General features: G+C 44.2%; 1 protein-coding gene across 2 annotated transcripts; it reads right to left on the bottom strand.

Annotated features, from left to right (window-relative positions):
* Positions 1-6,657: 6,657 nt before the first annotated feature.
* On the bottom strand, positions 6,658-15,297 carry ptpn18 (protein tyrosine phosphatase non-receptor type 18). 2 transcript variants are annotated; one of them, XM_069177722.1, is made up of 16 exons: positions 14,818-15,297; positions 13,073-13,181; positions 12,796-12,872; positions 12,517-12,612; positions 12,199-12,237; positions 11,800-11,868; positions 11,596-11,658; positions 11,243-11,385; positions 10,848-10,914; positions 10,462-10,539; positions 9,769-9,861; positions 8,966-9,015; positions 7,835-7,960; positions 7,531-7,721; positions 7,341-7,439; positions 6,658-6,918 (listed from the first exon to the last, which is right to left on the bottom strand). In XM_069177722.1, exons 1-16 carry the CDS (start codon positions 14,887-14,889, stop codon positions 6,845-6,847), a joined length of 1,446 nt encoding a protein of 481 aa, XP_069033823.1. In that variant the 5' UTR covers positions 14,890-15,297; the 3' UTR covers positions 6,658-6,844. The 2 variants fall into 2 exon arrangements, with proteins under 2 accessions (XP_069033823.1, XP_069033825.1); XM_069177724.1 differs by having other exon boundaries at positions 10,462-10,536; positions 14,818-14,904.
* Between the last annotated feature and the right edge of the window lie 367 nt (positions 15,298-15,664).

The raw sequence follows: 15,664 nt of genomic DNA, 5'->3' as shown, positions 1-15,664 counted from the left end.
CTTGGCTCGGCTTGGTCTGCCCCCTACTCCGCCACAGACAGCCCCCCAATCTGGAGCGTACCACTGCGCGCCGGGCCGGGAGGGGGGAGGGGCAGCTGCGGGAGGTCCACTAAACCCGTTAAAACTTCGATTAACCGGATTATCAACAGCTCTGAGCGCGAGTTTAAACAGTAGTATCAACACAGAGGAGCAATGAAAAGTTCTTTTATTCTGATGAAATAATGAGTTTTATTTTGAAAAACATCTGTTACACCCCTCCAGGAGCTGAGCGATTGGTTCAGTCCGGCTCCTTAATCTGCTGTTTTTCCTCCTCCCGAAACCAGATGTGGAGAGAAAGAGAGAGAGAGATGCAGTGTGTGTGTGTGTGTGTGTGTGTGTGTGTGTGTGTGTGTGTGTGCGTGCGCGCGTGTGTGTGTGTGAAGTGAGGAGATGCATATAAAAATAAAAGGGGGGATGGGGGAGATGAAGGAAGAGGAGATAGGTGAGAGATAAAGTGGCAGACATGAAATATAAATGTGAAGTAAACCAAAAGTGAAAAAAATAAAATAATAAAGAGTTAAATAACGATGATGAAGATGAAGAGGAGAGCGGCGGCACTTTAAGGAGGTTTTATCGTCTCTGATGATTAGAAACAAAACTCGTGGTTACGATGTGGCGCAGTTACACTTTTGGCGACTGATAAGCGTGAAGTCGGGAAAACGCGGTTGCCGAGCAACCGCATCACGCCCACAGAGGCCATAACAGTTTGGCGAGCGAAGCCGGCGCGTTGCGTGACAGCGGGAACTTTAAAGGCGGAAATCACGCGTTAATAAATTCACACGACGAATTCAACTTGTCGTCCGATCATCCGATGAACTCTTGAGTTTTCGGGAAAAATTCAGAGGCCCGCGGTCGTGAATGCCACAAGGGGGCGGTGTTCAACCTCGTGGACGCAGTAAACTCCGCCCCCCCCACCAGATCAATGACTGGTGAGTAAATATTAGGCCCCGCCCACTCAACCGGAAACAAAATTAACTCTGTTTTGTATCATTTTATAAATAATTATACAAAAACTGATAATAACGGCACGGAAACAGGAACTGGACAAAATTGTTGAACAAAAATGTTTTTTCCCCACAGATTTTTTTAATTTTTTTATTTCGTTGGTAACTTGTATAATTTCAGTGATTACGTGACCTCATCACTGTCGTACCGATAATCACGTCAAAGCATTCACCCTCTCATGCAATATGCAATATTGCTTAATCAGCACATTCCAAATATAAATCTATTGTTCTCTTACAAACTAAAACGCCAGACTGAAACCTCTGTTTGATTTAACCCACAAAACAAATGTTTATCTTTTCTGTCTTTAAGCTGCTGCGATGACTGAATTCTTATCTGATCTGATCCGATCTGATCTTTTCCTCGAGTTAAAGTCGTCCCGGTAACACCGCAGTGTGGAAATACGCCGAGGCAGGAAAAGAAAAAAAATAAATAAATGGAAATACATTCACAAGTAACAAGTTCTTTCCACTTCGGACCTGTTGAGATGCGGCAGAACTGTGAGGAAGGTTCTAAAAACAGACGTGGAACACAACGGACACGAAGCGCAGGAGAAGTGAGTGATTACAGATTAGTCACATCCTGACGGTCCGGTGAGTCAGTCAGCTGCACTTCATCTCAGACAAACGGATACTAGGTGTGTTTTTTTCACTGCAGGAACCTTTGAAGTGAACTCTGTATCCACCGAGGCAACTTTCAATGGGGATCAGGAACCTTTGAAAGGAACTCCGTATCCACCGAGGGAACTTTCATTGGGGATCAGGAACCTTTGAAAGGAACTCTGTTTCCACCACAGGAACTTTCATTGGGGATCAGGAACCTTTGAAAGGAACGCCGTATCCACCAAGGGAACTTTCATTGGGGATCAGGAACTTTTGAAAGGAACTCCGTATCCACCAAGGGAACGTTCATTGGGGATCAGGAACCTTTGAAAGGAACTTTGTATCCACCAAGGGAACTTTCATTGGGGATCAGGAACCTTTGAAAGGAACTCTGTTTCCACCATAGGAACTTTCATTGGGGATCAGGAACCTTTAAAAGGAACTTTGTATCCACCAAGGGAACTTTCATTGGGGATCAGGAACCTTTGAAAGGAACTCTGTTTCCACCATAGGAACTTTCATTGGGGATCAGGATCCTTTGAAAGGAACTCCGTATCCACCAAGGGAACTTTCATTGGCGATCAGGAACCTTTAGGGAACCAAACAGGATCTAAAAGAAGCTGTCAGAATCTAACAGGCCAAACTGGAGCTAAAAGGACCGAGCAGAAAGTAACAGGAACTAACAGGAGATAACAGGAACCAAGAAAAGCGAACCGTAGCTAGTAGGAGCTAATAGAAGCTAACAGGAGCTAGTAGAAGCTACTTGGGGCTAACAGGCTTCTGGTAGCAGTTGTTGAGTTTGCGAGCTTTAGAGTCGGAGGCGCTGTGATTGGCTGAGAGGTGAGTGGGCGGTGACATCATGAAATAACTGAGCGCAGGATGATTCCACAGATAAAAGCAGCTGAAGTGAAGCGTCCTCCCGGCTGATGTGGTTTGTCTGCAGCAAACAGGCTGAAGTCAGTGTTTCCATCATTCGGGGGTCGTGGCCGGTTCAGGTTCTGGTTATAGAGGGGGAGGGGGGGGTAGCATCGGGCCTGTAATCAGCTGACAGCTCTCTGGTTTCTCTTTTCTCTCCTGCTCTGTAATTTCCTTAATTGAAGCCACTCGAGGGGTCGAACGCTCACGTTCATCTTTTTATATTCTTCTTCTTCTTCTTCTTTCTCTCTGAAAGGTTTTGGAGGTTTTGGATCCGAGGACTTGTTTTCCTCCTCACCTGTGCTCACCTTCCTCCGCCGGCGGACTCTTTCACTTCGTGGCGTGGCCTCTCCTCCCCTCCTCTCTCCTCCCCTCCCCTCCCCTCCCCCGCTCTCCTCCATGCTGTAAATTGACGCCAATCTCCAGTTAATCTTTTTAAGTTGGCGTGAAACAGCCAGCAGCATGCATGACAATGGTCCCATGTGTGTGTGTGTGTGTGTGTGTGCGCGCATGTGTGTGTGTGTGTGTGTGTGTGTGTGTGTGTGTGTGTGTGTGGTTGCAGGGTCGACTGTAAGCTTCTTTCTTTACAACCCTGCTACTATTACCAAACATCTGGACCCATAGTGTGTGTGTGTGTGTCTGTTTACACACTCACCTCCCTCACGGGGACCCGTCTCAGTTAATTAATACATTTCAAAGGTATCCAGGAAATGAATGGAAGTCAATGTGATGTCCTCTGAAGTGGTGGAAAGCCCGTGCGAGGGTGTGTGTGTGTGTGTGTGTGTGTGTGTGTGTGTGTGTGTGTGTGTGTGTGTGTGTGTGTGTGTGTGTGTGTGTGTGTGCAGCTGTTATTCGAGTCCTGATTGGAGTTTACGAGGTTGAAGCCGCAGAGCAGAACAAATTCTCCATGTCTCTGGTCGTTATTTATTTTTACTTCTCTGAGGTTTGTCTGATATGCAACACATCTGTTTGTTTGTGTGTGTGTGTGTGTGTGTGTGTGTGTGTGTGTGTGTGTGTGTGTGTGTGTGTCAGATACAGTTTTACTACTCAGAACATGAACACACTTAAAGCAGACCAGTTTTCTGTTCTGCTGGGAGTTCACGGCTTCGTGTTCGGGCCACAGCGGGAAGTTGATTTTCAAAATAAAAGCTGCAAAAAGCCGCAAACATCAGGCAGACTCACTCGGAGACGAGCCGGCGAACAAAACAGAGCAGCTCGTACAGGATGCGATCTGGAATAAATACGAACTTTTAAAAAAAAGAAACTAAATAAACTCAAATGACCTTTCAAAAATCGACTTAAAATCTGAAAGATATAAAAAAGAAAAAATTTAGAAGAAAAACTTCTTTCTTTGGCAGATTTTTGTACGTTTGAGGACTCGGCAGGTTTTGTCGTTTTATCTTCACTGTCGCCATAGTAACGGTCTCTTCGCTCTCATTGGTCGACATCACATCGTGGGAAGTCTTCGTACGAGCCGAGAGAAACTACCAAAAAGTCCCGATGGGTTTTCGTTTTCGGGTGGGGGGTGGGGGGGGGGGGGCAAGGACACCACCTCAGGGGGCCCCTGGACAGGTGCCCGGTAGACCCCGTATAATAAAACCATTATTTGCACTTTAACTTCCACTGGACTCATCTGACAGCAGAACTTTTTGTGGTTCTGGACCCAGAAACCCCTCCGTCCTCTTTTTTTTTGGTGGGGGGGGATGTGTGAGTGCTGAAGTGGTTGCTACGGTTACCGCTGGGCCTCACTCTGACCTGATTGTTATAAAAAAGAAGAAAATAAAATAAAAAAAAACAAAAAAACAAAACCAAAAAAAACAATGAGGGAAAACTTCAAAGAGGAGCTGCTCAGTTGCCTAGCAACAGGGCTCAGCGACCGAGCTCTCTCTCCGTCTCCGTGTTTCATCACCACATCAGTCCGTCGGTCCGCCCGTCCTCTTACATCACTCCCGTCGTCACTCCTCAGGTTCATCCTGGTTGTCCGTCAGTCAGCGAGTCTGACAGCAGAATACGTGACTCGCTGCTTTTTCTCTTTTATTTTGTGTTAATAATACGTCCCCCGTTCTCGTGCTCGCTGGCGTCAGATTCAGTCCGTGAGGAGATCTTTAACACGAGATGTCATTTATGTCATCACGAAAAACAAAAACACACTTCTCTTTCATTCATAATTTAAACATTTCAAACAGCGTTTTAGATTTTTTTTTTTTTCAAACTAATTAATTTCATGTTTTTAAGAAAAATTTGTCTTTCTAGGTTTTTTTTGTGCCAGTTAAAACTAAACTAATAACTAAAACTAATAAACAAAACGTTTTTGAGAGTTGCTGTCCCGAAAGCTTTGAATTTGTTGCCTTAATTTGTTGTTGTTTTTTGGAGCCAGAATTGACTGGAGCTGAAGAACCTGACTGCACCCCAGACCTGTCAATCAAACTAGCCCCGCCCCCCACCACCCAAAAAACACATACCTGTTAGATTCCTAATATGTAATGAATGATGAATCATTTCCAGAAGGAGTTTATCTGATGACTTCATGATGACTGGAAACATGTGCTCACTAGTGGAGGCAGCCCCTAGTGGCCCCCGGTGGTATTACATGTGGAAATGTTGGCGTTAAGACAGAATTCATCTTCACAATTTATTATTTATTTCATCTCGTTCTCCAAACTTTACTTCTTTGTCTTTGGACGCCTCCACCAAGAGACAACACCCTGTGTGTGTGTGTGTGTGTGTGTGTGTGTGTGTGTGTGTGTGTGTTTCTGTGCTGCTTTGCCACATGGCACACTCCACATATTTTCAGTAGTTATCAACACACGCACACGCACACGCACACACACACACACACACACACACACTCAGCTGGCAGCGAGAGAGTTGCACTTAGTGGTTTTTGAGAATCAGAGCAAGTGACGGACAAGTGTGTGTCTGTGTGTGTCTGTGTGTGTCTGTGTGTATCTGTGTGTGTCTGTGTGTATCTGTGTGTGTCTGTGTGTATCTGTGTGTGTCTGTGTGTATCTGTGTGTGTCTGTGTGTGTCTGTGTGTATCTGTGTGTGTCTGTGTGTGCATAAGAGAGTCCTATGATTAGAGCAAAGCATGATGGGAGAACAGGAAGGTCCTGTGGTTGCAAATGATTAACACACACTAAACCACATTTACAGTATGTTCAGGTCTGTGTGTGTGTGTGTGTGTGTGTATGTGTGTGTGTGTGTATGTGTGTGTGTGTTGAATCAGTTCATTTTTTTTGTAACCCGATTCAGATCTGATGATGTCACAGTCCCCCTGTCTCACTCACTCACACACACACACACACACACACACACACACACACACACTTCATTTCATGGATACTTATAGCTTTAAACCAGCTTCACTCTAAAGTTGATGGTTTTAACTTCATGAGGACCTTTAGGTCCCCACAATGTGAGTAATACATCTCACACACACACACACACTCACTCTCTCAACTTTCACCTTCCTCCTCCTCCTCTTCCTCTTCACTCTCTTCAGTTCTGACCTGCTCCCGTTTCTTCTTCTTCTGTGGTGTCTTTCCCTCGCCGTCATGTCTCCGGTCCTCCCGCTGGTGTTCGGTGCTGCTCTGCTGCCTCCTGCTGGTCGGCTGTGGAACTGCGTGACTCAACCTGCAGACTACCTGCGGTCACCAGGTGAGTTCACAGGTCGTCAGGAGGACTGAGTCACATCCTCTGGAGGGAGGAAGGTAACACCCTGATGACGTCATAGTGATGTCATCAAGGTGGTTTTTCCACAAGACGTTTGTACAGGTTACTTTTGTTTTTCATTTAATAAAATGCCGCTTTTCCTCTTCTTAAGTTTAAGTTCTACTCATTAATAAAATATATTTTTACCGGGAATATTTCAATATTTTTTTTAATGCAAATAAATATTTACGGCTGCACAATTAAATTTCCAAATTAAAACTGCTGAGTAGGAAAACTCAAAGTTAAAGGTCATTAAAGACTCTGATTTCCCAGATCTCCACGACGGAGACAGAGTAGATAATTCATTGTTAACGTTTTACAAAATAAAACCGTCGCTGATATGAAAAAAAAAAAAAAAAAAAAAAGATTTAAAGATGCGTTCAGATTTATTTTCAGACATTTTATTTAAAAATAATTAACATGTTAAAACCTTCTTAGGCACTTTTCCGCACTTAGAACAAAAAAAACAACATATTTAGCATTAAATCTCATCACACAAACAGCTTCACAGATTTAAAAGGCACCTATCCGGTCCGGTCCGATCCAGTCCGATCCGGTCCGGTCCAACCGGCTCACCTCTCCAGCCGGCTCCACTCAGCCGGAGGATCTCGGGGTCCTTTGGGCTTCTGAACACGACAGTTAAACCCTGAAACGTAACACGGAGAGAGAAAACATGAGTCCAGAGAAGAGATAAGTTTACAGAAGCAGATATTAATAAACATAAATTATTCCTTTAATCCAATCCAATTAAGTATTAATAACAAATGTGATGTTTACTGTTAAATAAATATTTAATGGCGGAGGACCGTCGGTCAATTTGTCTTTTGGTTTAATTTTAAGACATTTGAATCACGATTTAGTCGGTGACATTTTAGACGAGTTTTATTCTCTCAACAAATATCGAAGCGTTTCCATGACGACATCTCTGCAGATGACGATGAAGAGGAGGAGGAGTTAGCTTCTGTGGCGTTCACGAACCAGAACGTTTCGGAGAAGAATCAGAGAGGAAGAAAGGGACAACGAAGCGAGGGGCGCTGCTCCTTTAAAAGAAGGACAGGTGTTACTGACCGATGCTACCAGGTGAGCAGAAAGTGGGCGTGTCTGAGAACGACTGGGACATGTCTTCGTAGTCATCGTCGTCATCGTCGTCAGGTGAAAGAGCTTCAGCTGGAAGAGAGAAGAGTCAGTTCACACCTTCATCTCTTCTATGATTTCACCCCTTCATCACCCCTCCCCCTCCTCCTCCCCCTCCTCTCACCTGACACCAGGTGGTAGCCTAGCTCCTCCCCCGGTTTGTGATTGGCCGGCGCCGCTATGTCGTAGATGGGCGTGGCTGAGTGTTGCGGGCTGAGCGGTTTCACTCGGGGTCGGACGATGCTGTAGATGGGAGCCGCCGCCATCGCCGCTCCCGCCAGGTCGTTGTCATAGTGATGGAAGAGGGGCAGCGACCTGGGAACGGGAGAACCGGGTCGTCGTCAAGACGTGTCGGGCGTTGTTCTCCATGGAAACGATGCGCTGATTTAAACCAAAACTTGAGACTGAAAGCTTCGAAAAAAAATTACCTGCTTCCGCTGTTGGATGTGGGTGGGGCTACATTCGGGTAGGCGGGGCTTGTCGGGGGTGGGTGGGGCTGTTTGCGCTTGTTGACCACAGCGTACGTGTCGTTCATGTCGATCTGCTGAGAAAGTCTGCTCACGCGGAGAGATACGAGCGAACGTTAGCTGCTAATCGTGGCTAACTGACCTGCTAAACAGAGCTAACAAACAAAGCTAACAAACAAAGCTAATAAACATCGCTAACCACTTCCTGTGTCCCTCTACGACCTGAACTCTTTCTTTATCGGTAACAGAGCGTCGAAACACACGGAAACATTAAAGTTTATCCGTTCAGATCAGGTGACGTGACAGGAAGTGGTGACGCAGGAGAGATCACAGAGGAGGAAGTTCTCTTTTTTTTTTTTTTTTCCACTTCTTCTCCACCAAAATAAAAGAGAGAAGAAAAGCTGAGAACTAAAAGAGTCGCAGCGAGAGAAGAAGTTCGCTCAGAGAGTCGGTTCGTTATAAACCGACCAGGTCTTGGACTACATGGACCATGATGCATTGCAGGACTGAGAGCGCACCTGAGGACCGGCTGCACTGAGATCAGCGTGCGACCTGCCGAACATTTATGTCTCTGCAGGAAGTCAGTTGCCACGGTTACCCTGATTGCAATCAGAGCGGCTCAACCAGATGGACAATAAAGGAAGTAACTACTGATCTGTTTTTAATCTCATCGTCATCATGTTTTCTTCTCGTCCTTCCTCAGCTCCTCCTCTCACCTCCTCCTCTTCATCCTTTTCTCTTCTAAATAATCTTCAATTTTCTTTTTTATCTTTCTTTTCCTCCCTGTTATTAATCCTCTCCTCTTTCTTTTTCCTTCTCCTCTCTTTTTATTCACTTCCTCCCTTCTCCCCTGGCTTTTCTATTTTCTACTTTCTTCCTCCTCCTCCTCCTCCTCCTCCTCTCGCGCCCTCGCTCTGCTCGGTTTCCATGGTAACGCAGTAACATATGGGGACGGAAAAATGGCAGAGGAGGTGCGAAAGTGTTAATTTAACGCCTCGGGGTGAAACATCCTGTCTGTCTCTCTGACTGCAGACAGACCGACGGGCAGTGAGACAGACAGTGAGACAGACAGAGAGACAGACAGACAGGTACCTATTGAAAGATGAAGTTCCTGTTGAGATTTCCTTCTCTGGTTCTTTCATCTAGAAAAAGAACGATTTTCAGTTGATCAGAGAATCTGCAGGTTTCCTCTGAACTCCGACAGCTCGCTGCAGACGAGTCCGATTATTCAGATATTGATGAGCGACACAAACTGAAACCGAGCTCCTGATTTATATCATGATTTGAGCAAAAAAGACCGAATCCGACGCAGGTAAATCATCCTGTTGTCTGCATAGAGGGAGAAACTGAACTGATTTAATTCGGCTGGTTTTGATTCACTGGAATAAAACAAAAGGGAATTTGCTGCCATGAATTTATAAAGATCGTCATCTGAAGACGCAGCCGGAGTTGTGGAATGACGCCGAGGAGAAAAAAAACAAAACCTGTTTCCCTTTTCTTCTCTCGGAGTCACATTCGAACGAGTCGTCGCTTCGAGCTCGAGAGACGAAAGCAGAATTCATTCAGACCGGGTGAAAAAACCCGACTCCATAAGTGACGTAAACAAGAAAATTAAAGTCCAAGTCTATAAAAGACGAACACGTCCTACCTCTCAGCGAGAATCCTCCATCGCCTCCACTTTTTACTTTACTTTCTGCTAAACATCTCAGTGTTTCTCCGCTCCGAATGATCTGATTGTTAAAACCGCCTGCAGCCCAGAATTTACATTGAGGAAGTGAGCGTTACCACTTCCTGTTTCGCGCAGATGTCTTTCATCCTACTTCCTCCCTCCGCTAACTCCAAACAAAACTTTAACACTTTGTGGTCGTCTGGACGTTGTTGTTTTTTTTTTTTACCTCGCCCAGTTTGTAGGAGAGCCGCCGACCGGCCGGCTGCAGGAAGCGCTCCAACATGCAGGCGGCGGCCGTGAAGATGAAGCGATACTGCTCCTGTAGGAGGAATTTACTTTTATAATTTAAACCGCTTGTGGAAGTAAATCATGATGAAAAACAATATTTATAGTAAGTATGAAGTTTGAATAAGGCAATTCAATTTTTTTTTTCTTTTCGGTCATTTTGGTTAATAATTAAGTCACAATCCCAAAAAATTATGTTCGTACGAGCTCAAAATGAAAAGTCACAATTTTCAAATAAAACGGTGAAAATTATGAGAATTTTTTTTTCTAAATGTTGACAAATAATTTCACTATCTTATTAAAATTATGAGATAAAAGTCTAAAAAGTCTGAATTCTCTTATGGCAAAATTTCAGCTCAATAAAATAAAAATGAATATAAATAAAAGTAGATTATGATTAATGAAAATCAAAATGACTAAATATTAAAAAAATTATTAATTTTAGCCGACAGTTTCTTTTTTATTCAAAACTTTAAGATAAAAAAAAGTTTTCTTTCACTTTGAGAGAGTTCCGCTTTAAAATAAAACTCTTAAAGCCGTCAACACTCGTCCCGTCTAAAGCCGACCGACTCCGGCGCCCCCTGGTGGACAAAGAGGAGTGATTTCTCCTTTAAAAGAACCTCTGAACACCTACTTTAGTTTGGACGGCGGACGGTCGCTGTCTCCGAATCTCCAGGACGACCTTCCTGATGCTGAAGTCTGCCGAGATCTGCTGCACAACAAACAAACAAACAAACAAACAAACAACGCAATATCAGTCAGGACCAATCAGAACCTCACAGAGTATCCAGAGTAGAGAACTGGGTCACTGATCGATACGATCAATAATATCATTGTGATCAATAAAGCAGGAAGTCACTTCTTCTCTGAGCTACAGTTTATTTTACAGAAGATGAAAAAAAACAGGAGAAAAACATGAAGATGATTCAGAACACACACACACACACACACACACACACACACACACACACACATACACTCCTCGACACTGACGCACGGCGATGTGTTTCCATGTGTTACCTTGGTAACCAGCAGGTCATGGATGTAGTCGAGAGCACAGATGACTCCTGTCCTCCCACAGCCCGCACTGTAACACGCACACACACACACACACACACAGCAACAGATGCAGCATGCATGTTAACAGTGTCATCGTTAGCAGGTGTTACCTGCTGCATATTCACCACCTCCTGCTTCTGTGTGTGTGTGTGTGTGTGTGTGTGTGTGTGTGTGTGTGTTCTGTTGAATGTTAATGACCATCTGACCTGCGATCTGCTCCGCTGGCACAAACAAGCTGCAACCATGATGTGGAATTAACAGCCGTTTAGTGTGTGTGTGTTTCAGTGTGAGTGTGTGTGTGTGTGTGTGTGTGTGTGTGTGTGTGTGTGTGTGTGTGTGTGTGTGTGTGTGTGTACCTGCAGTGTATCAGTAGAGGGGAGGTGTCGGCTCCTCGTCTCCTCCTGACTCCTTCCAGCAGGTCCAGAAGTCCTGAAGTCTCGTAGGGAACATCGTGATCGGGCCACGACAGGAACTGGTACTGAACCACTGAGAGGACGGTCTGGAGGAGGAAGAGGAGGACCATGAGGAGGAGGAGGACGAGGAAGAGGAGGAGGAGGACGAGGAAGAGGACCACAAGGAGGAGGATCACGAAGAGGAGAACGAGGAAGAGGACCACGAGGAGGAGGATCACGAGGAGGAGAACGAGGAAGAGGATGAAGAGTACTACCCCCCACCCTGTGAGCAGGTGTGATGTCATGTGACCTCTCACCTGCTGGAAGGAGACACTGAGCGTTCGAACCACGAGGTCCTCGTTGGGTCTCGTCTCCCCCTGCTGGAGACAAACAGGAACAACAGGAAGTCCAACGGAGTCTCAAAGTTTAACACTTTAAATCCTGCAGGTTTCGTTCCTCTGATTCATGAATTATTGATCCGTTTGATTAATTATTGATCAGGGAAGTTTTCGCATCCTTACGTTGGTGACGGTGAACGGTCCAAACGAAGCCGTCTGATTGGCTGCCGCCCAGTAACACTGACACTTCCTCTGCAGAGCGACGTTTCAAACAATTAAAAAATATAAACTCAGATTTAAAAGGTTTCTGAAACAAGTCTGGATTTATGGAAACAAGTTAACGACAAAGAAATACACAACATTTAAATTTAAAAAGAGATATTTAAACTGAGGAAACAGGAGAAAAATCAAACATCTTTTACTTTGATCATGTTCAAATTAAAGATCGTCAAAGAAATGAAACAGAAAAAGTACAAAAACGCAATGAAATATAAAAAAAAAAAAAGAAAATCAACAAAAGACAAAAAAATTAAATAATCAAAATAAATTCAAAATCCGACTCAAATGTCTTATTTTTTTTACCTTTCCCATCTCGACCTCCCGGCAGGCCATGACGATCACCTGAAACACCGAGTCAGACGTTAAAAACGCTCCTTCACAAATAAAAAGGATGTTCTTTAAAGTATTAAAAGTTCACAAATCAAATCATTGAATCATCACTCCTCCTTAGGACTGGAAGATGTTTCAGGATTTTAAACTGAAATGAAATCCGATTTAAATAAATGATTATTTTAGATTCAGTTCAAAATAAAAGTAAATGAAAGAAGCAGGAGTCCAGTGACTCCGTAGGAACATTTTATTTTGAAAAGTCGTGGAGTTTAAACTGTGGACTCGTCGGACCTTGATGTCGTGCTGCCAGATCATCCTCCAGAAGTCGGTCACCGTGGAGCTCAGAGGACCCTGACAGGCGATGTACCGGCAGCCCGACGACGCCCCCTGCAGGACGAACACCGGCGTTACAGCAGCAGCAGTTTAATACAGACCAATAAACAGGAAGAAGAAACGGGAAACTGTCTTCAGTGGACGAGTCTCAGACACACGAGGGTTTATTTTTAATAATTAATATTCATTCATTCATTAATATGAAGACTGAACAGACGACAAAGAGGAGGAGCTCACCTGGATGAAGCTGGCGTTGATGTAGTCGGAGTCCGAGTCGGAGGTCAGCAGAGACAACACCACCCGGGACTGGTCATCTACACACACATACACACACACACACACACACACACACACACACACACACACACACACACACACACACACACACACACACACACACAATTAACTGATGAGACATTCACATGAATGAATGAATAAATAAATGAATGAATGAATGAATGAAGGTGAGAGAACATCAGTGGGTTCCTCAAACAGAACATTCAGGTTCTCCTACACGGCAGGATGTCTTTGTATCGGTTCTTCTTGATGTTCTCCTTCAGAGCTCCGACCTCAGAGGTCAAACCCAGTTCTCTCGTTAACGAGGAGGACAGCGAACGCACCACCTGGAACACACACACACACACACACACACACACACACACAGAGACATGCACAAAGCAACAGACAGCTAAAACTTTGACCTGAAGGTGGCGCTACATGAAAAGTCAGACGATCAGTGTTGGTCAGATTATGGAGACGACGTCAGGAAAAGGAGCTCCACCTTTAAATCAAGTCAAACTAGGTGTGTGTGTGTGTGTGTGTGTGTGTGTGTGCGTGTGTGTGAAATCAGGAGGAACGAGGAAGCTGATGATGAGGAAGCTCCAACTAACTGACTTCAGCTGACTCATGAAGTAACAACCAATAAAAAAACAAACAAAAAAAACAGTAGCATTCAAACTGTGGCTTTTCAAAGTAAAAGCTCCCTCATGTTGATTGATTCTCTGAGGTTTTGTGGGGACAGGAAGTGAAGGTTATGTTAAGAGTGAGACCTTCTATAATAAGAATGAACTTTGTGGTTTTCATTCTTAAAGTTTCATTTTTTGTTGTTTTTATTACCAGTTTTATTGTTTTATGGTAATCCTGTCATATTACTTTATTGATATTTTTTGCAGTTAATAGAAAACTTGTGTTGTTTCTGGTGGGAAATCATTCTGTGCAGTTAAGTCCCCTGACGTCCTGTAAACCGGAGTGTGTGTGCGTGTTCGCATTTTGGTTTAAAATTAAAGCGAGAAAAAGCTTGCGAACCATCGAGCAGGTTATTTCCTGCCCGTTTCTATTATCTGTCAGCGGCCGCAGCTTCAGTTTCACTGTCCTGTGATGTAAACACGAACCATACATCTGATCACGGATGTTCTGCTGCTACGTTTTTATTAGATTTAAAAACGGAAAACAGATTTCTGTCACGTTAATGCAAATAAATGGAAAACAAAGACGCCTCAAAACGTTCGATCTAATTGAATAAGAAAAGGAATCGTCTGAAAATCGGAGCTGTAACCATGACTGCAACCACAGGCCTGTCAATCAAACAGACACGCCCCCAAAAACAGGTCTTCTTGAATCTTCTTTTCTAATGAATGAGGGATTATTTTCAGATGGACCTCCAGAAAACTAATAAGAAGGAGTGACTTTAGCTAACAACACCGAGATAACTGATGGACACATTTTATTCACTTTGGATTTGATGAGAGAAGTTGAATGGGAGTCTATGGAGCCGGAGGCTTTTTGGAGCCGACCTCTAGTGGCGCTCGCTGGTATTGCAGCTTTAAGACACTCGCGCAATCGGCCTGAATGTTGTTGACCAGTCAGAGCCACGTGACCTCCGGTGTCCACGACGTTTTGCATGTTTTACACAAACCAACCATGACCTCAGTGACGTGTTTCATAGATTTTAAATCGGCTGCAGATCATTTGAATAAAAACCGCAGACAGATCAGCTCCGACAGGTTTTTCCAGGAAAGTGAAACACTTTAACAGATCAAATGTAAAAAAAAAAAACCCAGAGTCGTGAAAGAGGCTGCAACACGCAGACGTTTGTACGTTGCGTAAACGTGCGGCTGACAAACCTCAAGAGTTACAAAAAATTTTCACAACTCTGAAGCTTCTCGTGTGAATTTATTCCGTTTGAAGTGAACGTGACTCCGTTTGAAAAAAAAACAAACAACAAAAACCAAAACAACCAACAACCCTGAAGCCACTCACGGAGTACTCCTGGTACAGAGTCTGAGGGTCCGCCGTCTGGAGGCCGGTCAGCAGGCACGGCAGCAGCTCCATCGTCTTCCGGTTCCGGTCCCGGTCCGGTTCGAGACCAGAACACCTTGCGGCGGCTCGTGCTCGTGCTCCTGCGTCCCGTCCGGTCAGCCTGAAGTGAAACCTCCCGTCGTCTCTACCTCTCCGCGCGCTCTCTTAGTTCTCCTTCACCTCCGCCGAGCTGCGTCTCACTTCTGCATCTATATTTAACCTGCTAGTTAATTATTGAGCCGCAGATAATTGAACCTCTGCGGACTCTTGACTGGATTTTCTGTTAATGTGTCAACCGGATACGTTTCGTGACGTCACAACCTGATGAATCTGTATCAGACAACCGGTGCCACCTGAGAGAGAGAGAGTGTGTGTGTGTGTGTGTGTGTGTGTAGAAATATGCTGGAAAACACAGACTCGACCTTAAATGCCCCTAAATTACCACATTAATATGAATTAATATTATATTAATATGAATTAATATGCAGTTTAGTGTGGAGAGATTGTGAATCTGAAGATTTGCTATTAATAAGTTAGTAAAAATAAAACAAATAAAAAAGATCCTCAAACAAAGAAAAACCGAAACAAACAAAAAATATATTTCAAGTTGGAAACAACTTCTGCGACAAAACCAAACCAAATTACAACCGAGATGAATGAAATGAACCCCGGTGTTTCACAAAGTCTCTGCAGTCCTGCAATTTATCTTGTTTTTTTTTTAACCTATTTCAGCAGTTAGTTTTGGTTTCATGGCCTAAATATACTGTCAGATTCACTTGAACGCAACCAAGTGACAGACAGACAGTTC

This window comes from Embiotoca jacksoni, unplaced genomic scaffold (assembly GCF_022577435.1).
Source record: "Embiotoca jacksoni isolate LCO1_2020_lvr unplaced genomic scaffold, fEmbJac1.0.p SCAF_77, whole genome shotgun sequence".
Classification (NCBI taxonomy): Eukaryota; Metazoa; Chordata; class Actinopteri; family Embiotocidae; genus Embiotoca; species Embiotoca jacksoni.
This window is presented reverse-complemented; position numbering and strand designations above follow the sequence as displayed.

What these genes read in the sequence shown, in the direction of transcription:
- ptpn18 (XM_069177722.1), bottom strand. Translation starts at nt 14,889, where the DNA reads ATGGAGCTGCTGCCGTGCCTGCTGACCGGCCTCCAGACGGCGGACCCT. An exon ending in AGGCTACCACCTGGTGTCAG is followed by an intron (nt 7,440 to 7,530) that starts GTGAGAGGAGGG and finishes TCTCTCTTCCAG; the next exon opens with CTGAAGCTCTTTCACCTGAC. An exon ending in CTGCTCACCTGGTAGCATCG is followed by an intron (nt 6,919 to 7,340) that starts GTCAGTAACACC and finishes GTTACGTTTCAG; the next exon opens with GGTTTAACTGTCGTGTTCAG.